General features: G+C 55.7%; 1 protein-coding gene across 2 annotated transcripts in view; it reads left to right on the top strand.

Annotated features, from left to right (window-relative positions):
- Positions 1-20,591, top strand: part of CPNE2 (copine 2) — a 44,942-nt gene extending 24,351 nt beyond the window's left edge. Inside the window, exons 8-16 of one of the 2 annotated variants that reach the window (XM_047711068.1) lie at positions 254-352; positions 898-984; positions 2,431-2,490; positions 3,640-3,773; positions 5,913-5,967; positions 10,844-10,895; positions 12,506-12,639; positions 18,579-18,812; positions 20,031-20,591. In XM_047711068.1, coding sequence (XP_047567024.1) covers positions 254-352; positions 898-984; positions 2,431-2,490; positions 3,640-3,773; positions 5,913-5,967; positions 10,844-10,895; positions 12,506-12,639; positions 18,579-18,812; positions 20,031-20,138 — 963 coding nt within the window. In that variant the 3' untranslated portion in view covers positions 20,139-20,591. Of the gene's footprint in view, positions 1-253; positions 353-897; positions 985-2,430; positions 2,491-3,639; positions 3,774-5,912; positions 5,968-10,843; positions 10,896-12,505; positions 12,640-18,575; positions 18,813-20,030 lie in introns of both variants that reach the window. The other variant, XM_047711067.1, reaches the window with a different exon arrangement.
- Positions 20,592-26,498: the final 5,907 nt, after the last annotated feature.

The raw sequence follows: 26,498 nt of genomic DNA, 5'->3' as shown, positions 1-26,498 counted from the left end.
AGCTGAGTGACAGGTATGTGTGAAGTCAAGCTTCCTGCTCCAGAGTGTATAACCTCCATTGCTGGGGTGCTCCTTTCCCCAGCAATCATGGAAGGCTTCCTGCAGGAGGCAGTTCAGGAGCTAACGGCATCATCCCAGGCCAACAGGGCAGATGGTGGAGAACAGGGGGAGGGACCAGCAAAAGGAAGACACGGGGTTTGCCCAGGCAGCTGTGAGGGGCTGCTCTGGGGTGACCTCACTGGACCCACCCCAGGTCATGTGCTACGACTATGACAACGACGGGGGCCATGACTTCATCGGCGAGTTCCAGACCTCAGTGTCGCAGATGTGTGCGGCTCGTGATGGCATCCCGGTGAGATGGGCCCGTGTGTGTGACCCTGAAACCTCAGCAGGGGCGGGTGAGGGATGCAGGCTTAGAATTGAGCAGACTGGGGCTCAGATCCCACCTCTCTGGCTGTATGACCTTAAGTAAGACGTCCAGTTCCTGAGCCTCAGTTTCCCCATCTGTCAAATGGAGCAGAGGGGAGAGTGGGAAATAGATGGGGTGGTCCTGGTAAAGTGCCTAGCATGTGGTGGCCACTCAGGAGCCGTCCATGTAACTCACCACAAGAAGCTGGGCCCTGGGTGATGGTTCTGGGTGTATGAACGGACGTGATGTGTGGATGAGTCATCATCTGGGGTGGGGGCCAGATGGAGGGCCTCCTACCTCAGGTAAGCACAGCTCCATGTGAGCCTGAGGTCACCAGAACCTTTCTGAGTGTGGACATCTAGGAAGGCTTCCTGGAGGAGGCAGCATGCCCCTTGGTCAGCACTGTGGAGGGGATCCTGGGGCCCAGGAGAGGGTCAGTCACCCAGGGAAGCCCCAAGCTGAGCTTCTCTTTCTCTTATGTTTTCCAGCTGGAGTTTGAGTGCATCAACCCCAAGAAGCAAAGGAAGAAGAAGAACTATAAAAACTCGGGCATCATTATCCTGCGTTCCTGCAAGGTGAGCCAGCGGGGTGGGCCCAGAGCCGGGGCCCGGCTTGGGGTGGGGATCATACAGGGAGCTGTCGCTACAGAAGGTATAGACAGAGCATTGGGTATGGAGCCAGCAAGGCCTGGATTCAAATCCTGGTTCTACCACGTCCTAACCCTGGGATCTTCTGAACTTCACCTCTCGGGGCCTCAGTCTCCTCCTTATCTGTAGAATGGGGATGTTAACAAGGTAAAAAGCAAAGGTGAAGGGTTAGTCTCCTGTGAGGTTCAGGAGGGCATGAGATGACCTTCCAGGGCCTCTCCTGGTTGGAAGGTAACTGCTTCCCATGCTGGCATCTTGCCCGTTGCGTGTCCGGCTCCCCAGGGGCAGAGGACGTCCGGCAGGGGCCCAGCCACCGAGGGCTCAGGTTGCTGTGATTCCTGTGCTACAGCTGGGGCCTCTAAGGCCTGGAAAGGAAGCAAAGTTCACAGCGGCAGTGGTCATGGCCATCCCTGGATGCCGGGTAGCCAGCATCTGCCGGCATCGGGCAGGGTGTTCGGGCAGGGAGCCCAGGCCCGGGCAGCAAGTCCCCACACCCTCCCCGTGACGGCTGCCGGCCCCCGAACCCCCGGGGCCTCTGTGTCCTGGTCTGGCGACTATGCGGTCTGCCAGGGGCTTCTGTAACCGCTTGCTCGGTGAGGTCACGACGCCAGAGTGCACTGGGAAAACTAAGCTAGCAGCTGGCAGCATCGTGGCCTGGGGTCCTTGTTCCTGAAGCTTCTGTCACTCCTGTTCCCTTTCATGATTTTTGTCACCTGCCCTGCCTGCCTTACTACTTTTTGTGATCAGCCCTTCTCCCCGCATCCCATTCTTGGTTTCTTTTTTTTTTTTTTTTTCCTTAAATACATTTATTTTGAAAGGAACTCCCTTATAACTCCACTCAGATGGGAGGCCAGTATCCTTCCCAAAAGGAGCAAAGACCATCAACACAAGCAGGGTGTGTTAGCATCTTATCACTTGATAGTAGAAGGCCTCGGCCTGGAGGCCTGGTCTTTCCCTACTCAGGGTGGAGGCCCTTCAGGGCTAAAGAGGGCTCTCAGGACTGAACAGCAACAAATTGAGACTTTCTCTGCCATGTAATTGGTAGGTACAGTGGACACTAGGCCCTGGGACCCTGCCTGGAATGAGCGTATGTGTGTGTGTGTGTGTGTGTGTGAGAGAGAGAGACAGAGAGAGACAGAGAGACAGAGAGACCCACAGACCCACCCTCACGTTTGATCTGAGGGCTTTGTTATAGAGAGATCTGCATTTGGTTGTAATCAGCCCAGGTCTTCCCTTGGTCTCCTTGACTCTACCAAGGTTTAGGGCCCCAAAGCAATCAGCTCCCCCAAGGTCATTCTTGGGAACTATGGCCAGGTGGAGGGCTAGCCCTCGGATACAGGCCCGGGACCCACTGACTCCCCTGATTCCTTCCAGATAAACCGGGACTACTCCTTTCTGGACTACATCCTGGGAGGCTGCCAGCTCATGTTCACTGTAAGGCTCTGCCTGACACCCCCTGACCCCCACCCCAAGCCTAGTGAGGGTCCTCCCTGAGGGCTTGGGCCACAGCTGGAGGGACTGGGGTAAACTTCAGGAAGGACTTCCCCAGGGCAATGGGAGTGTATAGCCCAGAGGAGAGGGCAAAAGTGGCTGAGCCTGAGTCGGGCTTCACTGAAGGTCAGGGCATGGCTGCCTACCTCCCCGCCTGGCCTCACCGCTGTCCGCCACCCTCTCTCGATCCCGTGGGACTGGAGGTCATCTGCACGACTCTGCGGAGTCAGGGGATTGGCCTTGTTGACCTCTGTGGGGCAACCACTGCCCCCTCACTCCGAGAGGCTGGGCCCTCCTGTTCCTTCTGCATGTATTTTCGTAAGTTCATCAAGTGGATACTGAGCACCTCTCTGTGCCTGACCCACCCCACGTGACCACCTTCCAAGGTGGCCATCCCTCTCCCTAGATCCCCCCCACTGCCCCGTCTGTGCTGGCCTTCCAGGGGCTGTGCTGAAGTTCCCTGGAGGCTGAGAGAGCAGATCTCAGCCTCAGCCCCAGGGAACCCCTTCTCTGGTAAGGTCTGCCTTGCCCTGGACCTGGCTCTTGGGGCATGTGTGTTGCCTACAGCGAGTACCCAATCTGGGGAGATGGGCACTGGCTTGCCAGGCAGCCCCAGGGCCCAGGGCCCCTTGGGGGTCTGAGGGACAAGGTGGAGGTGGCTTGGGGTGGGGGTAAGGTGTCTAGGAAGGCTTCAGTGGGACAGCAACAACTTGAATTGGGCCTGAATGATAGAGGAGAATGAGAGAGGGAGAAAAGATGGCCTGGCTCTTTAGGTAGAGGGAACCTCACGAGTAAAGGCCTGGAAATGGAAACGGAGCAGTGACAATGAGGGGAACAAAGGAATTTGGGACTGTGAGTTGACTTTGTATCACATCAGGGTAATAGACTTCATGCTTGGGCAGTAGGGAGCCACAGACAGCATTAGAGCTAAAGGAGTGATGCAGTTGCCAGGTTTCAGACCACCTCATAGAAGGGTGGGTTGGCACAGGGAGATGAGTGGCTTCCCATGTCCCATCAACCTCTATTCCCCAGGGATGATATAGGAAGCTGGCGTCTCTGGCCACACTCTGGCCTTTTCCCCCTACTCTGCAGGTTGGGATAGACTTCACAGCCTCCAACGGGAACCCCCTTGACCCTTCCTCTTTGCACTATATCAACCCAATGGGCACCAATGAGTATCTGTCGGCCATCTGGGCTGTTGGGCAGATCATTCAGGACTATGACAGGTAAGCTTGAGGAGGGACTCCGAAGGTCAGCTCAGCTGCATCCAGCTGAGAAGCTCGGCTTGTCAGAGCTGGAAGGGACCCAAAGATCCTCAAACCTGGGACTGGCAACACATGGTATATGTGCCTTATTGCCCATTCCTACACCTGTGGCAGACATTGCTGGTCGATTTTTGATCCCTTCCCTGTGGAGCCAGATCCACACTGGAATTCTTCTGCACATGGTACACCAAGGAGCCAGTAAAAAAAAGGAATCAAGATAGAGAATGAAACGTGTTTGCTATCGTTGCAACTTTTCCTTTGAGAGCTGGAGAAATGTAGGCCTGGGATGCAGGCCTAGAGAATTTATCCAGTCAAACAGATTAGGGGGACCAGTACCCAGGCATTCTGATTCCTGGGCCTGGGACCAAATGTCCTAATATTCTCACTCCTGCTGGGAACTTGGAAGGAACAGCCAGCAGGTGTGGGCCCACTTCCCATGACCATGCTTCCTGGAGATCTTTGGGTTAATGTGCGGGGTGGGGGTAAGGAGGACAGTGGAAAGTCAGTGAAGGAAAGGAGTGTAGGGGGTGTGGCCTTGGAGAATCAAAAGTCACTTGAAGGTGATGGCATCATTGCCACAGCTGGTGCTTACTGGGACCTCCAGGCTGGAGGGTGGACGAATCAGGAGACCGAAACACAGGACACCGGAGAGGAAGGTACAAGTACCAGAGATTTGGCAGAAACAATAGCAGGCTCAGGAATGCTGCGTGCACTTGGCCTCCTTGGGAGAGGAAGCCTGAGGACCAGGGTCTGACTCCTAGGGCCTAAGGCAGTTGGGGGCGGGGGTGGTTACTGTGATCCCCGGCCACATTAAGAGAGGTATAGCACATAGGGCAAGGGAGGTGAAAATCCTCATCTACATAGTTGGGTGGAGGAGTTTGCTGTTGCCACTTTGGAGTCCCTTGTATCCACCTGCCCTCTCAGTCCCTTCACCGAGCCTTCTCGTGGGCATTCAGACTTAGGAAGGTAGGCCTAAGTGAGCTCTGGACACCTGCCCCAGCCCTACCCCTCTGACGCTCTTCCCCATCTCAGTGAGAGCCACCATCACTCACCCAAAACCCTTCACTTTTTCCTTCCCTCATCTCCCCCATTGTTCTTTTCACAAATCCTTTCAAAACACTCCAGTCTAACCCCTTTTCCCACCACCACCACTACCAGCCTGTTCAGACCACCGTCCCCTCTTGTCCAGATCACTTCCGTAGCTCCTCACTGGTCACCCTGTGTCTATCCTAGCCCCTGGCAGTTTGTTCTCAAACAACAGCCAGGGGATTGCTCAGTATCCACCTTGAGTGAATGAACAGGTGAGACATGATCCCCGCCCTCAGGAGTTCCCACTCAAGGAGGAAGAAGGGAAAAGTCACTGGAGTCTGAGAGACTAGGTTACCTGTAATGTAGGAGCTGTAGGAGCACCAGAGAGAGAGGATTCTCAGGTCTTAGGGAAACCCACAGAGAGAAGGGGCCATTGGAATTGGGCCTTTAAGGATGAGTAGGAGTTTGTCACAGGGAACAGACTGGGGACAAGTAGTTCAAGAGGGGGCACAACATGATTGAAATTGGAGCGTGAGAGTGCCCTGTGTGTATGGGGCACAGCTAAGTGGTCTGTGGCCGGGACTGGGGCAGTGGGGTGTAAGGGAGGGGAAGGGGAAGCACGTGAAAGTAGATCCTAGGGCTGGATGATGAAGGGCCTTGAAGCTAGGCCAGGGTTCTCAGAATTTTCCCCAGCCACAAAAGGGAGGTTCAGAGACAGGCAGTACATTTCCATAACGACTGTGGTGTGGTGGATGCCCGAGGTCCCAGTGTGAGAAAGATCTAGAAGCCGCACCCAGGTCCACTTGTTAGAAGTGCTGTGATTGATTAGTCATGTCTGCCGCAGGTGTAGGTTGGGTCAAGCCCCATCTGGTACTTACTGGTGGGTGTGATCTCTGTAGATCATGCCAGCAGAGCTCTTTCTAGAAGTGGTGAGCTTTTTCCTTCTGTCCTTGGAGGTGTGCCAGGAGGAAGGGGCCCAGCCCTGGGTGGGGCCTGGGAGGGGTGAGTGTGGGCGGGTAAGGCCTCTGTCCTGCTCTCTCTTAGTGGTTTTCTTCTCCTCTCTCTGATTAGTGATAAGATGTTTCCGGCTCTGGGCTTTGGAGCCCAGTTACCCCCAGACTGGAAGGTGAGTGGAGCTGGAATGTTTCCTTTTGGTCAAGGTGGGATTTGTGTGTATGGCCTCTCTTGGTTCTGCTTTGGAAGGGGCTGGGGGTCCAGCCTCCCTGCCTTCTCTGGATTTACCACCAACCCACACTCACAGCTCAGCCTGAACCTCACGCAGGCACTGGGGCTGGAAGAGTGAGCGGAACAGTTATGGCCTCCGTCCCCTGGTATTTAGGTCAGGTGGCTAGACAAGTAGGATGCCAGATCTGTCAAACAAAAGTCTAGGACACCCAGTGAAGTTGAATTTCAGATAAACTTCTTAAGTATAAGCATGTCCTAAATATTGCCTGGGATATTAAAAAGTTACCTATTGCTTATCTGGAATTCACACGTAACGGGGCATCCTATATTCCGTCTGGCAGCTCCAAAGACAGGCAGGGTCATCAGTGCTGAGATGGGGCAGCATGGGCCTGGGAGGAGCCCAGAGGAGAGCCCCAACTTGGCCTGGGGGTAGCAGGGAAGGCTTCCTGGAGGAGGCAGGGTCTAAGGGAAGGGAAGGAGGAGTTTGCAGAATGACTAGAGGTGGTGATGGAGCAGGGAGGGTGTTCAGAGCAGAGAGAACCCGTGCAGAGCCTGGGAGGAAGAGGGGCAGGGAGAGGTGGAGGAACAGCAAAGGTGGGCGTGATGGACTCTCAGTGGAAGATGGAGAGAGCCATGACTAGCGGGGTGGGAGGCCAGCTGCGCAGGGCCTCAAACGCATGCTAAATAGCACTGGGCGGCCCCTGCGGGTCTGTGTGGGTTCTCAGCCGGCTGGCATTTTGCAGACCCGCTGCTGGGTGGGGACTGGCTGGGGTGAGGATGGGCAGGATGGAGAGATGAAGAGAAGGAGTCCTGTCCATTCTACAGGCGGAAAAACAGAGGCTCGGGTGACTTGCCTAAGGCCATGTTTAATTCCAGCTGGGCAAATGGACCCTTAAGTTTATTCTCAGAATCTGCTGCCTCTCCAGTGAGAAGCCTGGAGATGGGCACACCGGGCTCCTATGCCTGAGTGTCTCAGCTGGTGCCCCCTCTTGTCTGCCCTGCTGTGCCCCATGCTGTTTTCCAGAGTGAGCATTTCCTTCCCATTCTCCCTGGGGGAGGACAATCTTCCCCTCAAATTTCAGGGAGTGGCTGTGTGGCCTGCTGGCCATTGTATGGTGGGGGACAGGATCCTGCAGGACCAAACCCGGGCCTCTGGGCAGACAGCGATGGCATTGGGGGCGGGGCAGGCTGGTGGGGCCAGGCCCAGCAAGGCCCCGCAGGAGCCCGTTGCTAGGACACCAGCCAGCTTTGAAAGAACTCTGGTTGAATGAGATGTTTTCTCACTCAAAAGCCTCCTTGGAAATGTCACAGGGCAACTCTGGGGAGGCTCAGGGCTTGGCCAGGCTGGAGTGCCCAGTGGTGCCAGGAGGGTTGCCACAGCCAGGCTGCGTGAGGACAGATGCTGCATCCCACCTCCCCTGCCAGCACTTCACCTCCCTCCTGTTCTAACTTGCCTGGCTCCTGCCACTTGAGCCTTTTTTTCCATTCATTCCCACCTCCAGGCCTTTGCACACGGCCTTCCGCTGGCCTGTTGCTCCTTTTCACTAGAGGCCAAGAAGGCATTCCCTCTGGGAGGCCTTCCCTGAGGGAGCTCATGGGCAGCCCCTTCTCCTGTTCCTGTCCTCACAGAACTTGATGGTCACTTCTGTACGTGTGGGTTTGCTTGTTTGTCATCTCCCTCCAGAGCTTAACAGTCTGGGAGAGCCCCTGGTTTCCTGCGTCTGTGTCCCAGCTCTTGGCACACGCTGGGTGTGTCCTTGTTTGTTGACAGTTTAATTTGGGGCCTAGCAGCCTGAGGACACAGAGGTGTTGGTTCTCTGGGAATGGGAAGCTGGAAGGAACTTGCAAATCAGCCGCTTGCCCTTGGGACCTTCCTTCCTCCCTGGGGCTGGGCCGGGGGCACCCAAAAAGGACTCCTGTCCTGGTCTGCAGCTGAGGGACTCAGAAAGCCTTTCCTGAGGAGATGACATGAAGCCTGGACGTTCAGAATGAGCCACAGTTGGTTAAATGAAGAGAAGGGTCAGGTGGGAGGAAAGGGCTAGGGTGGGGAAGAAGAGCCCAGGCTATGTCCCTCCCCGATGTAAGGCTGGGATAGCTGAGACTGGGAAAGGACTGTCCCTCTGGGATCCCTTCAGCTCCCTTTCTCATGCCCTGCTCCCCCCCAACCCCCACCGGGTCCACAGGGAGCAGTGTTTTAAGTAACCCACTGACCAGGGCCCAGGCTGGGTGAACAGAAGCACTGATTGTCAGAAGGCAGCGGGGAGTCCCAGAACAAAGACCTGTGGCCAGCAGGTCCCCAGGGGCCCCTAATCTGGCTTAGGGCCTCCAGGAAACTTGTCCTGTTTACTGAGCTTTCTCAGGCAAACCAGGGAAGTAAGCATGGGGGGTGGGGGGGCTGGACTGCTGTAGGGGCATGCACCTGTCTCCCAGATCGGAGCCTGGCTCTGCTGTGGCTCACTGGTGTCACCTGGGCATTCCCTGACCCCTTCTGAGCCTCAGTCTTTCTACCTGTGAAGTGGAGCTGCTGGAGGAGGTGACCTGAGGGGCCTCTAGGCTGGATGTGTGACCTTCACAGCCCCATTCACTTGGACCACAGGACTCTCTGCAAAGAAAGGGGAGGGGGGAGGAGTGAGGAATGAAGAGGTTGGGTGGTCCACAAAGCAGAATATTACTCCATCCTTATCAGGAGGGGGCTTTCCTCCCTTGGTCTCTAAAATTTCGGAAAATCTGATTTTGTGGGAAGTCATTGGCCCAGGAAGGCTGGTTTCCTTGGCAACCATTTTCCTCTCTCAAGCCCTCCATACGAGCCCCCCTTTTAGTCTCTATAGAGGCTCATCAGGTTGCTATGGCAATGAGGACCTCCAGCCCCCACAGCTGGAGCCCAGAGACGGGACAGAGTGAAGGGGGCCCCAGAGCAAGGGGAAGACCCAAGAGGGACATCAGGGGACTGGCTCCATGCCAGCTCTTAGGGCTGAGGGAGCAAAGAACAGAAGGCTCTTCCCCCAAACAGGGAAGGGTCTTCTCCTCAGGCCACCCACCACCCTTAGGGTCCTGCTGGGGTGAACTCTCCATGCTGAGTCCCACCCCTCTTGGCCCAGGAGGGCTCTGCAAGGCCAGGACTCCCAACTCCCTCTCCCGGCATGGGGTGCTCAGGTCTTAGGCCTGTTCTGCTGTGCGGTCTTGGCATCTGGCTTTCCCTCTCTGGGCCTGTTTGTTTACTTGTGAAATGGGCACACTGGGCTTGGTGGGGCCTTCCAGCACGCACATGGTAACGTCTGGGAGGCTTTGCGCCCAGACTAAAGCCCCCACCTGGTAGATATTCCCTTAGACCTCTTCATCTTCCTAATTTAAAACCCATGGGCGAATGTGAGAAGACAGAGGAGGGTCAGTAAATATCCTCCAGTCTGAGAAGGCACTTTCAGACCAAGAAACGATGGAAGCCGTTCCATACTGTTGACACAGTTAATTCAGGGTAGCTTACTGGGGGCCGGCTCTCCAGGCGGCCTGCAGCCCTCCCCCAGGCAGGCGGGACCTCCAGCCACAGCTTTTAGAGAGCATGGTGGTGAGGCCTGGGGTTGGTGATCTAAAGTGGGGCCGCCTGTGTGGACGCCATCTCTGCTGCTTAGCTCAAGTAGGGCCTTCTGTGCATCACTTGAGATCAGAACAAGCCCTCCGCCCTCCCCCCTGGGCACACATTAACCTCACGGGGCCCAGAACGCGCAGCCCCCGCCGGAGGGCATTGCGCAGACGCAAGCAAGATGGCGCCACTGTCCGCCCTCCTGCGGAGAGGAACGCTTTGTGAGGTTAGTGGGTTCCGGGAACGTGGGCTCAGGAGGCAGCCCGACCTCGGTTCTGGCCCCAACGTGGTCTTTCAGTAAATGTGAGACCCTGGGAACATTCTAGACCATTCTGCGTCCCGCGTCATCAGCTGGAAATGGGGTAGTAAGAGACCTTTCCCCACTGAGTCATGGCCAGGAGCGAGGGGATGCCTGCAGAGCTCTGAATGTGGGGTGTGGTGTGCAGTTGGGAGGGGGGCTGGTTGGGCCTGAGACAGCAGCGGGAGGGAGAGTGGGGAGGCCTCCAGGTGAGCAACGCCCCCCCCCCCCCCCCCCAGGCCCCAGGTTCTGCAACCACCACAGTCTTACTGTGGCCCCAGTGTCTGATTAGTGTTCCTCTGTGTTCCGGGATCGGGGCTCTTGGAGGATGATCCACGGGGCTGGGGGCTGGGGCTGGAGGCAGAGAAACAGGATGGGCACCCAGGGGAACTGAGCAAGCCCTCTGTGTCCCCTGCCCCAGGATGCCTCCCGATCCCCAGTCCTGCTGAGCAGGTTGTCTGCTAATCCCCGGTTGGGCTCGCTGGCATAATTCGGGCTCCTTTGCTAGCTCTCAAGCTGACAGTGAAGTTGGGGAAAGCCGGTGGGGCCCAAGAAGTGAAACTTCAGTGATAGGAATTTTAGTGATAAGTGTGACCAAGGAGCAGTCCAAGTGCTCCCACCTGGATGCCCCCAGAGGATTCTCTGGCCCATTCTGGGACTCTTAGTGGGGTGGGGAGGCATAGGCAGTGCTGACCACCCCCCGCAAGAGATTGGCGTGATGTGCACCCATTATGGGGTGAGAGTAGTCCTCTCTGTGTGGCTCAGCCCCAGCTGTGGAGGTGAAAGCAGATGTTGGGGGGATCAATAGCCTTGACCTGGGGTGGGGATGGGATGTGAAAAGCCAGGTGCCCTCAGAGGGAGCCTTGGCCGGGCTGTGGGTGGGCCCGGGGCCCAGACCCAGGGCCAGGAGGCTGCCAGCCCAGCATTTTCTCTACATTTCAGGTCTCCCATGAGTTTGCCATCAACTTCAACCCCACCAACCCCTTCTGCTCAGGTGAGTGCCAAGCCCACCTGCACCTGCCCTGGGTGGAGGGAGGGGCAGAGTATAGGTTTTGTCTTTTTCTCCCATCCCCTTCCCCTCATGCTTGCTCATCATGACAGATAGGGAAGAGCTGGAGGTTGGAGTCAGGTGGCCCTGGACCCTTTCCTGGCTGTGTGACCTTGGAGAGATCACAGCACCTCTCTGGGCCTTTGCTTCCTTACCTGCCCCAGGGAGTGTGATACCTTAGTTCACCTCACTGGGTTGGTCAGGTGAGACTTAAGGGTTGACAGGAAGCCCTGTGTAGAACAGGAGGAGGTTAGAGCAACAGATTCTATACCTCCCATCCCCCTACCTGGCCTTGCTGGAAGAGCCCCAGCTCTGCCCCTCCCTGTTCCCTTTGCCTTCCACCAAGTGCTTTGGCACTCAAGGACACAGGGTTGCCGGTGTGGGCGTGGGGGGCAGAAAGGGGCAGGCGGTGAACGTGGTGCCTGTGCTCACCCTGCCCCCTCGGTCTCAGGATTTCAGAGCCTCCAGAATCAGTTAAGAAACTTGGAGGAGGAAGGGGGCTCCAGGTGGATATGGAAGAGGGTGCTGCTTCCATGAGACCTTCCAGCCTAGGATATATATATATATTTTAAAGATTTTTATTTATTTATTTGACAGAAACAGTGAGAGAGGGAACACAGTAGGGAGAGTGGGAGAGGGAGAAGCAGGCTTCTGCTGAGCGGGGAGCCTGATGCGGGGCTTGATCCTAGGACCCTGGGATCATTACCTGAGGTGAAGGCAGACGCTTAACGACTGAGCCACCCGGGCGCCCCTACCCAATTTGGCTTGTATATAGCACCTGCCTTCCCTGGGGATTCCCAAAGCTGGGCCCAGTTTGTACTTGGAAGGGAAATGCATCAAGTCACCAACTTGAGAACGATGCTGCGTTTCAGAAGCCATGGCGTCTGTTGGCCAGAAATGTAGCCTGTATTACTCTTGGGCTTCGTCTAGTTTGGAGCAGGTCTCCAGAGACTTTGTCCAAAATCAGGTCGATCAGCTTCTTCCCCAGCCAGAGGCCCCTGGGACAGGACCACAAGGCTGTGGGATATTCTTCTTATAATGGTGGCCGTTTACAGAGCACCTACTATGTGCAGGGGCTGTGTAAGCATCTCTGTCCGCACTCCCCACCCCCCCCGCCGGCCGACCCACTGTGAACCACCAACAAAACCCAAAGCATGTCCAGAATGGAGCTCAAGATGGCTAGCTGCCAAGTCCCTTCTCTGGGAAGAGCTGCTGGGCCCCCCTCTGGCCAGCTACCCAAGAGGGAAGAATATCAGTCCCATTGCAGACAAGGAAATAGGCTCAGAAAGATTAAACAGCTTGCCTCAGGTCCCACAGCTAAGAAGTGGCAAAGGCAGGATTCGAACTCAGGTCTTCGTGACTCCATATTCAGGGCTGTTTGCTTTATGGCATCTTGGCCCTGCCCTCTGGGAGCATGTGGTCTCACGGGACCCACGCGGGCCACTGTAGGGGCATTTGGGGCAAGCATGAAGTAGAGGGAGGGTCTGCAAATAGGATGAGGGTGGGTGAAGGGTTGAAGGGGGGACCAGGCTCATGCAGTCTTCTCTCCGAGGCAGGTGTGGATGGCATCGCTCAGGCATACTCAGCTTGCCTGCCCCACATCCGCTTCTATGGTCCCACCAACTTCTCTCCCATCGTCAACCATGTGGCGCGGTTTGCGGCCCAGGCCACTCAGCAGCAGACGGCCACGGTGAGTAGGCAGCGGCCGCCATGGATGTGCAGGAAAGGGCTGGCCCCAGGCTGAGGTCCGCCCTACTCTGCCCCCCCCACCCCCCGCCAGGGTGCTGGTGAGCTGGAGAGTCGGACTTCTCTGTCTCAGTTTACCTGCGGGTATGGTAAGGGGATTGAACCAAGCTCAACTTGATTGGTCCTGGCTTTCTGGAGCACAGACTTGAAAAAGACACACTGATTCCATTTGTGCTCAGCAGGACACGGGGCTGTGATCAGTGGGAGGTGTCTCCCCAGGGCAGGGGGTATTCGTTAGTCCCGGGACACCTGGGAACCAAGAGAGGGTGGTCCCAGCAGCCCTAAAGCTGACCCTGTGGGCCACTGTCTGGCCCTGTGTGTTTGCCATCTCTTGGCCTGTGGCTGGCACTCAGCATGCCTGGGGATGGATGAATCGGTCAACCCCGCCCTGGACTGTGCGCCACGTAAGGCTCGGTAGGCAGGAGGAGGGGACTCAGCCAGGGCCTCTCCCAAAGGGAAAAGGACTTGGTCCTGTTGGGCCCACCAGTGGAGTGAGACACCTCCCTGGTTCCTGGGGAGCCGGAGGTTGGCTTCTGGGAGTGGTGGCCAAGATGGAGGAGGTGAAGGGGAGGTTACGAGAAAGAAGGGGACACCCAGGCTGAACTGGTGAGGACAAGACAGCAGGACACGGTCTCGTTGTTTGGGAGGCAGAAGGGACCTCTCTGGTCAGGCTGCCAGGGTTTGGATCCTGTCCGCACTGCTTCCTCGGTGTGACTTGGGCAAAGCACATAACCTCCCCAAGCCTCTGTTCCGTTGTTCGTACGGTGGGACTGGTAAGACCTACTCTGAGGTGTTCAGGTGAAACAGGCTCACACAGCCCCTGCACCCAGAGTGCCCTGGAGGGGGAGGAAGAACAGGCCCAGCGGACCGCAGAGGCCAGGGCCGGTGGGAAGGAGGTCACTGGCAAGGGTGGGGGCAAAGGAAGGCGATCCGGTCTCTTCAGCCTCTGGGGCCAGGAGCTGCTGAGGCGCCAGCCCCCTGGAGACAAGCCCCTTCCCGCTCCCAGCCGATTTCCTTTATGAAAGGGGGAAGTAAAGCCCCCATGGCTGCTGAGGCTCTGGGGCCACCTGAGTGGGACAGCAACCAGGGAAGGCCCAGGAGGGGCTGGTTTTTTATTCCTGGGGGCGCAGGGCTGGAAGTAGTTGGAGAGGCAGCCCTTGGGCTCACACTGCTTGGATGCCTGTGGTCTGTCAGCCAAGCCGTTTTCCGCCAGCTGAGAGAGGGGAGGGAGAAAGGGCCTGCCTTGTTGAGAAGGAAGAACCGTGGTGTGGGAGCAGGAAGGAAGCCGGTGTTCTCGCCAGGCGGAGCCAGGGTAGGAAGGCGTGGGAGGTGCGCTCCGGGGAGGAAGGGGCCTGGGCTGGCTGGATCCTAGGTGGGCAAGGGGCTGGGACGCTGGGAAGGGCCAGGAAGGGGCTCCTGGTATTCCTGAAGAACAACTGCTAAGGCCTCCCCAGAGTGGGAAACTTGCCCTTTCTCTGCCCAGTCTTTATCTGCTCGGCACCCCAGCCCCTTTGAGGCAGCTCCCTGGTGGTCCTGAGGCAAGGGTCCGGCGCTCTCAGTGCCCCAGCCTCTTGGGTCATGACCCGGTCCTTCCAACCTGGAAAGGCAGCCTTCTCTGGGCACCCTCAGCCTCCAGAAGCAGTGCCCCCTACCCTGTGTGACGTGGGTCATCTCCCAGTGGGAGTGGGCCCGGAGAGTGTCTGAGCCTCTCTCACCCTGATGTCACAGGAACGCTTCTCCACCTCTGGCCCGTCTCTAGCCCGCATGTCCCCACACACCAGAGGTTGCACTGCCTGGCAGTTCAGCGTCAAGCCCCCGGGCCCCATTGAACCCATTCAGACCCCCGCTCCTCTTCTGCCTGGCTGTGTGACCCACAGCAGCTTGCTGAAGCTCTGAGCCCGGTTCCTCACCTGTACCGCGGAGGTGCTGGAACAGGAGCTAGAAACACTGAGGATTCAACCGGATTGGCACGTGAATCGCTCAGCACGGTGCCTGGCACACAGCAAGCACTCGAGGACTGTGGGCGGCTGGACCTTCTGGGGACGCCTCTGGCTGAAACCGAGCACGGTTAGACCCGAGGCAGACGGAAATAATCTGTACAGTAAGTGCTACTTTTATACAGCGGCTGTGAGGCGGCAACACTGGGCAGGGCGTCACCTTCCCTGGCCCAAGACACATGCACACGCGTGCACGCCCACGGACAGACACTCGAGAGCATGTGGTGGGAGGCTTCGCGCTCCCATTCACACACACAGCCCGTTTTTCCAGAGCAGGTTTCTGTGTGGCATAAGGGAGACCGTGATACGCGGCCTCTGCCCTCCCAGAGCCTGTAGTCTGGGGCGGAGGGGATGGTGCGTGGCGGGGTCTGTCTGGTAAGCAGCCGCTGTGAGGCACGGCCATCACACCTGGGCTGACAGAGGCCTGGCCTCACAGTGGCACCTAACCCAGCGGGCTCAGGGAAGGCATCTTGGAAGGGAGGTGTCCAGGTTGAGACGTGGAGTATACTTAAGAGTTAGCTACATAAAAAGCATGCGTGCTTGTGGTATGGAGTGCCCCAGGCAGAGGGAATAGCATAGGCAAAGCCCAGGAGGCATGGTGTTTGGACCTAACTGGAGGAGTGGGGAGAGGGGGTAGGGGAGAGCCAGCTACCACAGGGCCTTGGAAGGCAATGAGGAACCTGGATTTTCTCTTGAGGGCCATGGGAGGCCATTGAGGGTATGAAGAGGTTCAGAAGGGGCTAGAAGACCCCCATCCTTCCCTCTGCCCAGAAGCCCTGGGTCTCGCCATCCATAGCTCGTTGCTGGTTGGCTACCTAGGTATCTGGTGTCCTAGTGGAGGACGAGCTGGGACACAGGACCCTGGGGAATTCCCCCCACTCCAAGGGTCTTTGGCAGCCAACTTCCAGAAATAAGCCAGGGAGCAGCTTCCCCAGACTGCCTGGAACTGTTGTGGTTGGTTTCTTACAGATATGATCATGTATTAAATGCTTTTGGGGAAATGGCTATTTATAGTCCCAGGAGCCTGAAGAACCTCTGGGTAAAGGCAAAAGCTACTCCATCCTTGAACTGTTGGGTGCTTTGCTTTGTGGTTGGACCTGACAGAAACTGGCTGTGTTTCTGGGGCAGGGACAGGGTGCCAGACCTGAGAGATGTGGAAGAGGGTGCAGAGGAGTCTCCAGAGGAGACCTCCCCTAGGGGTAATGCTGGCAGGGGAAGTGGAGCTCTGGGCTGGGGAGGGCCTTTGACCTGCTTGGGACAGAAGGTGTAGACGCTCAGTTGTGTCTAGGAGCTGTGGCTGGGAGGGCATACCAGGCAGGAGGAAGGGCACAGGAAGGGCATGGAGGTGGGAAAGTTTGGGGGTGGGGTAAGGGATACCAGGGTTGTCTGCAGGGATAGCAGAGCCCTTTCCCGCCTCCTCCTGCCCAGTTCTGTCCCTCCTTCTCCTAGTCTATGATCCCCCCCATTTCTGTTTTGGAGGTGTGGCTTGTAGTGGAATGTAGAGGCTCCCAGACAACCTTGGCTCTGCCTGGGGTGGGTGAGAAGCACGAGATGTGTTAGCTGCAGGTCCCTTGCCAAGGCTGGCCCAGCTGGGCAGAAGCTGAGATCAGGCACATGGCTGTGGGTATTGCGGCTAGCTGGCGCACGGGAGTGAGGGTTAATGTCTGGTGCCATGGCTCTGGCTCTTCCCTGGGCCACTATCCTAGACATTGAGGCCATCTAACAGTGGGATGTGGGGTGAGAGGATGCAGAAAGCTCCTCCCAGCTGGGGCCCATTACTGGCGAGGCCAGGCCACCAAAACGGGGGTTGGGGTGGCGGGGACGCTGTGGAAAGAGCCCCAGCTTTGGAGTCGGCCAGGCTTGAGTTTGGATCAAAACTGTACCAGTTTCCAGCATGTCACTGAACCGCCTCTTAGCGCCTTTCCTCAGCTCTAGAACAGATTCACAGCACAAGGATGTCCGGGGAGGGTCTGTGCACTGCCATGCATTAGCAGGGACGTTCTTACCCAGTCAGGTGGTGGTCATGGTCCTGTGGGAACCTAGACACTGTCTGTGCCCACCTCCTTGGGAAGAAGGATCCAAGGCCTGAGGCTCCCATCTCCTAGTACAGATGTGTGGCTGAGTGAAAGGAGAAAGCTGAGAGGGCCGGGTGGGGAGGAGGAGGGTGGGAGGCCAGCCCCACCCCGAGTGGTGAACCTGCTGATGAAGACCAGGCATTCTCCCTCGTCTTCCTTCCAGACAGCTTAGGTGCCCCAGAAATCTTGCCCTGGACTATTTCTGGCAGGATGGAAGTGGGGTTAGAGGGCCACTTAGGGAAGGGGTGGGCTGGGGGGGACAAAGGTACAGATGGGCTTAGAAGCCCCCCCCCCCCAACCACAGGGATGGGGGTGGTGACAGCTGCTGCCCTCCACTGCAGGGATGCAGGCTGCCATCTCCATAGCAACAGGTATCCCCAGCGCCAAGGGCTCCGTCTCTTAAAGGCACAGTGCAGGTGCTGCTCTGCTGCACCTGCTGGGGGTAGAGGGTTCAGATGGCGGGTGTACACCTCCGAGCGGCTCGCTCACTCCTTCCAGGGCTGTGTGTGGGGGACAGGCAGGACAGCAGGGCATCCCAGGGGGCACTTGTAGCCTCTGTATGTTTTCCAGGGAGCAGATGGCTTTTCTGGGTAAGGAGGTGGCCAGGCGTTGACTTGGGGTCTGGCTTGGTTCTGCCCTCCGTGACCTGGACTAGTCTGGGCCCTTGTCTCCTCTCCTGAGAGCCAGAAGGATCAGACTAGAAGGCAAAAGCCTCAAAGAGTAAGTAGTAGGGCCATGTAGGGCTGTTCTGTTTATTTTACAGATGAGCAAAACCAGGTTCCTCAAAAAGGGGCCGGAGGGTGCTAAGCACAGTGCGGAGTTCACACTAGGGTTTCAGTCTGCTTAGTATCCTGGGGCCTCTGCCTAGACCATCCAGGGATCCTTCTCGAACCTCATGTGCCCAGCCTGTCCCGGTCACAGTTCATGCTGTGGCCATGCATGCCCATGCTAATTATTCAGTATTTTAAATAATTTTCTAAGGAAACGGTATAGCCCACCATGAGTGAAAAGTTACCACTCACCATATATAGTGTAACGGTAAAAACCAACACCACACCCTGTACCTGGTTGTTGAAGTCTAGCCAGAAGCTCGTCCCCTGAGGCTCTGCTTCCCGCCTCTGCTGATAAGGGAAGCACACAGGACCCGAACTGAGACTGCCTGCTGGGTATAGGCTGTGCAAGTGAGGGACCGCGGCTGAAGTGATTTTGTGCCTTGAGGCTGTGTCTGCTCTGTGATCCCCTAGTCCACTTACTAGCAGCCAAGGCCACGAGCCGGAAGCGCCAGCCAGCCACACAGATGGGGTATCTTGTGTGGGTGGAGCAGAGAAGGTGAGGCTGGTCCGAGGCAAGGCAGCCACAACATGCCGCCTTCCCTGGCCGTGGGCCTGACTGCCAGGAACGTGGGTCTCGGTCATGGAGGGCAGTTGTGGGCCAGGCATGTCTTCTCTGAGAGGTACAGCAGCTGTCCCCGTGCAGATGACGAAGCCGAGGCACAGTGACATTGGTCAGTTGCCCAGGGTCCCATGGCAGAGTAACCAGAGGGCCAGGCCTGGAGTTTGGGGCTCTGACTTCAAGCTGCAGAGTCTAAGGTCACAGCCAGGGCATGAGGAAGAGAGCGGTCTGTGCGGGGGCCAGGTCAGGGTTCAGCCACGGAGAGGCCTGCCGGGGTGGTGTGCTGACGGCGGGGGCTGGGATTTGGCTACAGCTGGGGAAGAAGCACTGCCTTTCTCCCAGGGGTCAGAGGGTTTGGGGGAGGCCAGGGAAAGGGGCCAGAGGCCTCAGAGCACCCGGCTGCCTCTTCCCTGCAGCAGTACTTCATCCTCCTCATCATCACGGACGGCGTCATCAGTGACATGGAGGAGACACGCCACGCCGTGGTGCAGGCTTCCAAGCTGCCCATGTCCATCATCATCGTGGGCGTGGGCAATGCCGACTTTGCCGCCATGGAGTTCCTGGACGGGGACAGCCGCACACTACGCTCGCACACGGGGGAGGAGGCAGCCCGTGACATCGTGCAGTTCGTGCCCTTCCGAGAGTTCCGCAACGTGAGTGTGGGCCTGGGCTGGGGAGAGGGCACTTAGGGGACCCCAGCAACCAGAGTTAGTAAGGATGAAAGTCTTGGGCTCCTCTGGTCTCCACTCCATTGACTGTGTGCTGCACAGGGCCTGTCCCCATGAGGTCCTCCGAGCACGTGAGCACTGGCTTCAGCAAGCTCATGGAGGCCCTGCCCTCTGACCAAGGCCCCGAACCAGAACTTGGAGTTATCCAGGTAGGGCAAAGCATTCCAGGCAGATGGAGGTAGGGGGGCAGCTGAGAGCAAAGGCCCAGGAGCGAGAGAGACTTTCGTGGTCGGCGCAGCTCACCCAGCCTCCTTCGGGATGGGAGGGCCTGCTCCATGGGGGGTACTGGTGGCACCACCTTGTTCCTGGAGTTGGCTCTGGGCCTATCTGCAGGTAACCCAGGGTCTGCCCGCAGGGTCACTGCCTAGCAGCTGGATCCACCAGGATCCCAGAGGGAGCAGTTCCAGATGCCACCCCTGTCACCTGGGGGCCTAACTTTTAACCAGAAGCTTACTGCATAGCCTTGGACAAGTCCCTGACCTCTCAGACCCTGGTTCCCTCAGTCATAGGGCCTCTTGGGCTTGTGTGGCACAGAACCCACAAGCCAGTCCTAGGAAGAACTTATCACTTTGTTTTATACCCACTAGTGTCACAGGTCTGCCCAGCGTCCTCTGGGTTTTACCAGAGGTGGTCCAACTCCTTCCTCTGGAGCCTTAGCTTCCTGAGGACAGATGCTGGGCCATGGCCCTCCATTCATGCACAGGACACTGAGTGAGCACCTCCCCAGGGCTGGCCTGGGGCTGAGCATTCAGCAGTGAGCCAGACACTCCCAGCCCATTTATGTGGGCCAAGAAGGTGCTCAGGAAGTGTCTGTCAGGTGAGTAGGCTGGGCGGCTCACCTCCACCGACTCTTTCCCTGAAAAGCCTCCCACAGACACATTCATCCCAAGATGCGATCCCCGGGCCTCTCAGGTGCTCAGGGAAAGAGAGAGACTTCACATAAAGGAAAAGCACTGCTAGCAGTGGGGTTTCAGGCCCTGGACTGGGACAAGGGTTGTAAGTTCTAGACAGCCCTGGCCCTCGGCCCTGATTCTGTCCTCCAGGGCCACCTTCTCTAGGAACAGACTGGGCACGGTGTCCCTCCTCACAGTCTTCCACTGACCTTTCCTATCTCCCCTCTCCACCTCACCCTCGGCCCCGCAGGCAGCGAAAGAGACCTTGGCCAAAGCGGTGCTGGCGGAACTGCCCCAACAAGTCGTGCAGTATTTCAAGCATAAAAACCTGCCCCCGATGCACTCGGAGCCCGCCTGAGCGCCAGCCCGGGCCCAGCAGCAGCATGCCGGCTGGGCCTCCCGCCCTCCCCAGGAACGTGCACGCTCACCCTGCTTCCTTGTGGGTGGCCTTGTTTTTAACCGATCCACGTTTTCATTTTTTACAACCGGACCTCCCCTCCCCCTCCTTCCCCCAGCCCAGCTGGGCTTCCTTTGTTGGAGCCGACAGAGGATGCTTCCGGGCCAGACTGGCTTCCTCCCTACCCTTAAGTATTGAATGTACTTTGTATAATTTTAGTGGAATTATTGTTATTAAAGAGAAAATTTTTACAATCCTAACTGGCTTTTTCCAAGTAACTAGCTGCAGACCCTGAAGGAGTGTGTCCCCAGTGCATACTTTGTGTCATTGCCTGCACCTACTTCCTGCTTTGTTTTTTTATACTGTGACTGTGTTCTATTTGTTATACTCAGGGTAATAAAGGAGTTTCCAATGTCCCTGTGTCAGTGCCTTCCTCAGCTGGGACCTGATGGGCTCACTGATCTGGGGAAGGAAACCTAAAAAGCTCTTTCCCCCAGCAAGGTGGGGCCATCGTTTCTTCGTGGGGGCACACGGTCCACACACCCAGTATTCACTCTGATAAACCGGCCCGGGATTTGGCACAGAGCACAGGCTCCATAGGTAACTGTGCAGACAAAATGCCCTGGGCCCCCGCTAGCAACCGGAGCCCCTGCAGAGCCTACACTAGTCCCGGGGTCCTCAGGCCCAGTCACTAGCTCCTGTGCCCCAGGCTTCTGTGCATCCAGTAACAACGGTTCTACTAAGTGCTGTTTCCAGCTCCACATTAAGACCTCTGTAGGCATAATCTTGATGAACTCTTCCAGTAGCCAATAGCCTATGCCTGTGACCTTTGCAGAGATGAACTGAGGAGAGCAGCTCATCCAATCCCACAGAGGCGGGGCCGGAACTTACATCCCGATCTGCCCCATCCCAGAGCCTATACTTAGTCCACAGCATCTTCCTCTGACTCTGCAAGGGAGTCTGCTCGACTTGCTAATAAATTTGTCCTTTCTCTGCACTGAATCTGGGAGGTCTGTTATCCTGATCCACTCTCCCACGTCAGTCATTGTCACTGGGGCCTGCTAGACCTGGGCGCCCACCAGCATGCCACCTCTGGGTGCCTGGTAGCCTCAGGAACCCATGTCTACCTGGTGAGAGCGAGTGAGGGAGACCTTCATCCTCAGCTTCCAATGCCCTGCTGGCTCTGCAGCCACAAGTCAGCTGAACTATCCTTTAGGGACACCTTCACTTCTGAGAGGGCTGCAGGAGTGCACAGAGCCCCATTTCCCCAAGGACCTTTGGGAAATTAGAGTACAACCACCCAGGGAGCCAGCTGGCAACATGGGATAGAACTGCAGGGTGAGGGCATCTGGCTTCTTCGGTCTGGGCCTAACCCCTGCTTGGGCCAGCTGTAAGACTACGTGTCCATCAAAACATAGCACAAGTCTGCTTATCTGCCCACTGCTCAGCAGCTGGGGTGAGTCTAGCTGGATGTCACATCCAGAGAAATTTGTACCCATCCAAACCTGGAATAATCTGTCAAATTCTGCAGTCAAATGCTTTACCCCTGAGCCGTACCCCCTAATCTGTCAAGCTATGATTTATCAGAGGTCTCTAAAGGGGAGCAGCTTTCTCCTCCTTAGCTCTCAGGGGACAGGCGTACTGGGGGAACCACTTCTCATGCAGACCTCTCCTCTGCACCTCCCCATGGGAGAAATTTACCAAACTGGTAAAACAGGAAAGACAGACATCAACTGGGCCATGGGTCGAGTCCCTGCTTTATGCTGGTGTCCATCCCCAACACTCAAAATCTTATGGACCCCCTACCTCAGGTGTGGTGGCCATGGCCCTCACCTCCAGGTTTCACAGGAGCAGACCCCAACATCTCTTTCTTCCCCCTTCTCTGCCCAGGTTGAGGGGATCAAACAAGCAAGCCCGCTCCCAGTTGGCGCAAGTTCGCAGGGGAAAGCAATGGACCCAAACCCCTGACCCGGCCAAATCACCACTTAAAACAACAAACCAAAATAAGTCCCAGGGATGTAACGTACAGTATGGTAACTACAGTTAATAACAACACTGTATTGTATATCAGAAAACCACTAAGAGCATAGATCTTAAAAGCCCTCACCACAAGAAAAGTGGATGGACCGTTCTGCAATACATACAAATACTGAATTGTACACCTGAAACGAATGTCAATCATACCTCAATGAAAACAAACAGCCTTGGTGATGCTGATGCTTGGTTTCTGGTACATGGATAGCAAGCTGAAAAGTGAACTTGAAAATGGAAAAGATCCCTTCACCCTTGCATCACTGCTGCTAAGGCCTGGACATAGCATTTGTTTAAAATTTCCACTGAAACCAGAGAAGGCCATACTGAAAGAGTTAAAGGCTCAAAATTCTGGTCCTCTCAACTGTGCAACTTCATGCAAGTCACTGAACCACTATGAATTCTGATTTTCCCTATAAAATGTAGAGAAGGACTGCTTCACAGGACTTTTTTTTTTTTTTTTTAGGATGAAAGACACTACAGTCCACAAAAATGGTCCACAAATGTCCCAAACCTGGGCACGGGATGGCTCAGTTAAGCGGCTATCTTTGGCTCAGGTCATGATCTCAGGGTCCTGGGATTAAGCACTGAGTTGGACTCCCTGGTTAGCAGGGAGCCTGCTTCTCCCTCTGCCCCTCTACCTCTCCCCCCAAATAACTTAAATCCTTAAAAAACAAAAACAAAAACCAAACAGTGCCTGGCATACACAGCAGGCCTCAGTATCAAATGAATGAATGAAACAAATCCACATATGGCATAATGATGTGCCTATTACTGAAACAGCCAGTGTGAAGCCCTGCCAACAGCTCAGAGCTGTCTCTGGGTCTTGCTGCCCTTCTCCTCTACAAAGCTCTGAGGCTGGGCCACATTCTGCCTATCACTGCTGTGACACCCCCATTCTCCCCATCCATAGCTCCAGCAGGTAAGGGAGCAAAACGTCAGCCCTTGCCAGCGTCACTAAGGCATGAATGTGCAACTGGCTGTGTTCACCCTGTGACTACAAGGATGTTGCCAAGATTCTAGCCTCCCACCAAGCAGAACTTACATTCCATACTGTTTCGCGTAAGTAGGCTGGGCACGCCAGAAAATCAAGACAACGCTCAAGTCCAAATGATGGTGCACTGCCACTGAGCTCTCCTTGTTGTTTTTCTGGAAGGGGCTTAAGACAACAGCTGAGCCATATACCCACGAGTAGGACACCCGAGCCAAGGAACCGGGTGTGCCTAAGCAATTAACATTTAGGGGAGAGGGAAGCGTACAGCAGAAACTGGTGGTTGGAGCTCCGACGAACAGATCTGACCCTTCATCATGTCGGTGTTCTAGCTGCAACTGAGGAGTGCCAGTAGGAGGGGAAGACCTGCCATAAATCCCTACTATGGAAGCTCTGGCCACCCTGTGCAGAAACAGGGGAGGCCAGCACTATCAGGGCTACTGAGGATGGCTACCATTTACTGAGCACTGTGCCAGATCCCGCACCCAGTCCCTAAGCCAGACTATCTTTGTCCCTCACCAGAAAGTTGTATCATCATTTCTATCCACCAAAGATGGAACTGAAGCCCAGAGAGGTTAAGGAGCTTGCCCCACTGACCCAGCTAGTAAATGTCTGGCTCCAAGCTCCTAACCACTGCGGTATAATCCAGGGAAGGGGGAAGTAGGCTTCGTTCTCAGGGAGAAGCAGAAGCAGTGTGTGTGTGGGGGGGGGGGGGGGAGTTTGAGGCAAAAGCAGCTTGTCCTGGGTAGAAAGGAGGTAGCCAGAAGGGAAGAATCCACGGAATGAGAATGCAAAGAGCTGGCTCAGGTCACCCCTAGTTAAGGGACCAACTTCCAGTCTAAGACACACCTGAAGCCAGCTCTTCTCTCCTCCTGGGACCCAAAACGAGGGAAGGAAATGGAAACAGATCACCAGCCACCTCTCTGGGTCCAGTCACCTCAGCTCCCCCGCTTTTTATAGATGGAAAAATGGATGCTCTGAATTTCATGCTTTCTCCCCACCCACGTGGGTAATAGGGCCGAAAGTCAGAAGTAGTTGACAGGGCATGGCGTGACACAGGCTAAACGATATAGAGAGAACTGGCAAACAGGCTTTCTCCCTTGCCTGGTTCAAGAGTTGTGAGAATATTACCACTCAGGGGCACCTGGGTAGTCGGTTAAGCAGCTGCCTTCAGCTCAGGTCATGATCCCAGAGACCCAGGCTCTCTGCTCTGTGGGAAACCTGCTTCTCCCTCTCCCTCTGCCTACTTCTTGTGCTCTATCAAATTAAAAAAAAAAAAAAAAAAAAAAAATACCACCACTCGGGACAATGTAAGCAGGTTTACAGAAACCCCACCATACGGGTTGTCTTTAGCCTTTCTTTCCTAATTATAAAACCCCAATTATTTATTTATTCAGGCCTGAGGGCTGCACTTTATGGATTAAAGCAGTCCCTGTTTTCTCTATCCTTTGGGTTTGAACCACACCGTCTACACTGGCTGCTTTTCAAGGCTGCTTCCTCTACCAGGGAGACCTGGTCCTGCTCTGCCAGTCATGGTTCTATGGGACGTGTGTCTCCCAGGAGTCTACACCAACAGGGACAGTAAACATGATGAGACGATCACCACTGACTCTCAGCCTCCCGTGATACCAGAGAGCAGAAATCTCCCCCGGTGGAGCCTCAACCTTCTCAACACAATCTAGCTACGTTAGCAGACCGGGAGGGAGTTGGGACCCAAGATCCCATACAGGAAAAGCAAGATCTTGTTCTTAGGTGGATTAGCTTTCAAGTTTTAATCCCTATCACCTTTTGTCCCCTTCTCCTCACAACAGAGGCCACAAGGTACAGTTATGGCTTCTTAATCCAATCACAGGGGCACCTGGGTGGCTCAGTTGGTTAAACATCTGCCTTAGGCTCAGGTCATGATGGGATCGAGCCCCTCATCGTGCTCCTGGCTCAGTGGGGAGCCTGCTTCTCCCTCTCCCTGCCCACACCCCGCTCATGCTCTCTCTCTCAGATAAAATCTCAAATAAAATCTTAAAAAAAAAAAAAAAAAGTCAAACCACATAGAGATGGTGGCTCTGACTCCTCGGTCTGCCTCCTGAAACGCCGTGAGGTTGCTCTGGGTACATGCTGTAATGATGACAGCTCAATCGCAGGAACAATGGAGCAGAGAAGCAGAAGGTGCCTACACAGTTTTACCTAAATGTCTTGTTTGTTAGGATGGAGCCGAGGCGCCTGTGCTGACAGTTAGGAACAATTAGCACGGTCCTGAAAAGGAAGAAGGATTCACAAGGCATCACTTGTGGGTGAAGGGAAGTCACCATCTGCTAACGGGCACCGGAGTGTCACTGCATTGGAAGGGGAGAGGCAGTGGGTTGGAGGAGATCCAGGGGCCTCTCTGCCCACATTAAAAATGAGTAGCTGCTCTGCCTGCCAGCACCACAGTGTCAACACATTCTGTGTGTGTGTCTCTCTGTCTCACACCCAAAAAAGTAGAAACAATTGACGTAGGAACCCAGGGGAAGAGAGAACTGTACAGACTCACTCTCCTGGAGCAGGGGAGCTTATAGATGTTTTTGTGTTTGCTTTTCAAGAGGATGCCTCCCTCTAACTTCATCTCTCTCCATCCCGGAGGGAGAGCCTCTGCCTCCCTTAAGGAGACAGGTGGAACAGTGCCTCGAGGTCTTGGTTGCGCAGTCTTGAAACTGCCCTGTGCAGGAAGGGGGGGCACAGAGGGGAGGAAAGGACAGGGCAGCACCTTTAGGCCACAAAGAGCTTCCACAGTTAGAAGCCTCAACTACAAACATTCCAAACAGAGAGGGGCCTTGACAGAGCACAGAATCGAGTCAGAACAGGCAGGTGTGTCCCACTGGCTGGCACTCAGAATTCCAGAAGCTCCTAGAAATAAGTCATCTCGTCTACATACCTACCAGGGCTTCTGCTTTCTCGCCATGATGAAATAAGGTAAGGCCCATGTTTGTTTCTCTAAGGTTTAGGGTCTTAAATGGCATTGGATGGAGGGAGTGGGAGGAGAAGGAATAAGGAAAAACTCCACAATGAGTGCTGAGCGCTGAGTGACACCCCTGGCAGATGTAGTTTATAATCTTTACTTAGTCACACAACATCAAGAATCGGTCAGTTCCAAGGGGGTGCAGCAGTTCACCTGGGGCCTCCCTCCCCCCCACCCCCTAAAATGCTCCACAGCACAGTACAACCACACGGTGCGCTCAGCTAGAAGAGAAGGGTTAAATGATGTCTGTCCCATAACTGCCCTTGCTTCTCTGTGCCGTCAGGAAGGGAAACAAAGAAAACAAGAA

Source organism: Lutra lutra, chromosome 17 (genome assembly GCF_902655055.1).
Source record: "Lutra lutra chromosome 17, mLutLut1.2, whole genome shotgun sequence".
Lineage (NCBI taxonomy): Eukaryota > Metazoa > Chordata > Mammalia > Carnivora > Mustelidae > Lutra > Lutra lutra.
Note: the sequence above shows the minus strand (reverse complement) of the source record. Positions and strands in the feature narration are given on the sequence as shown.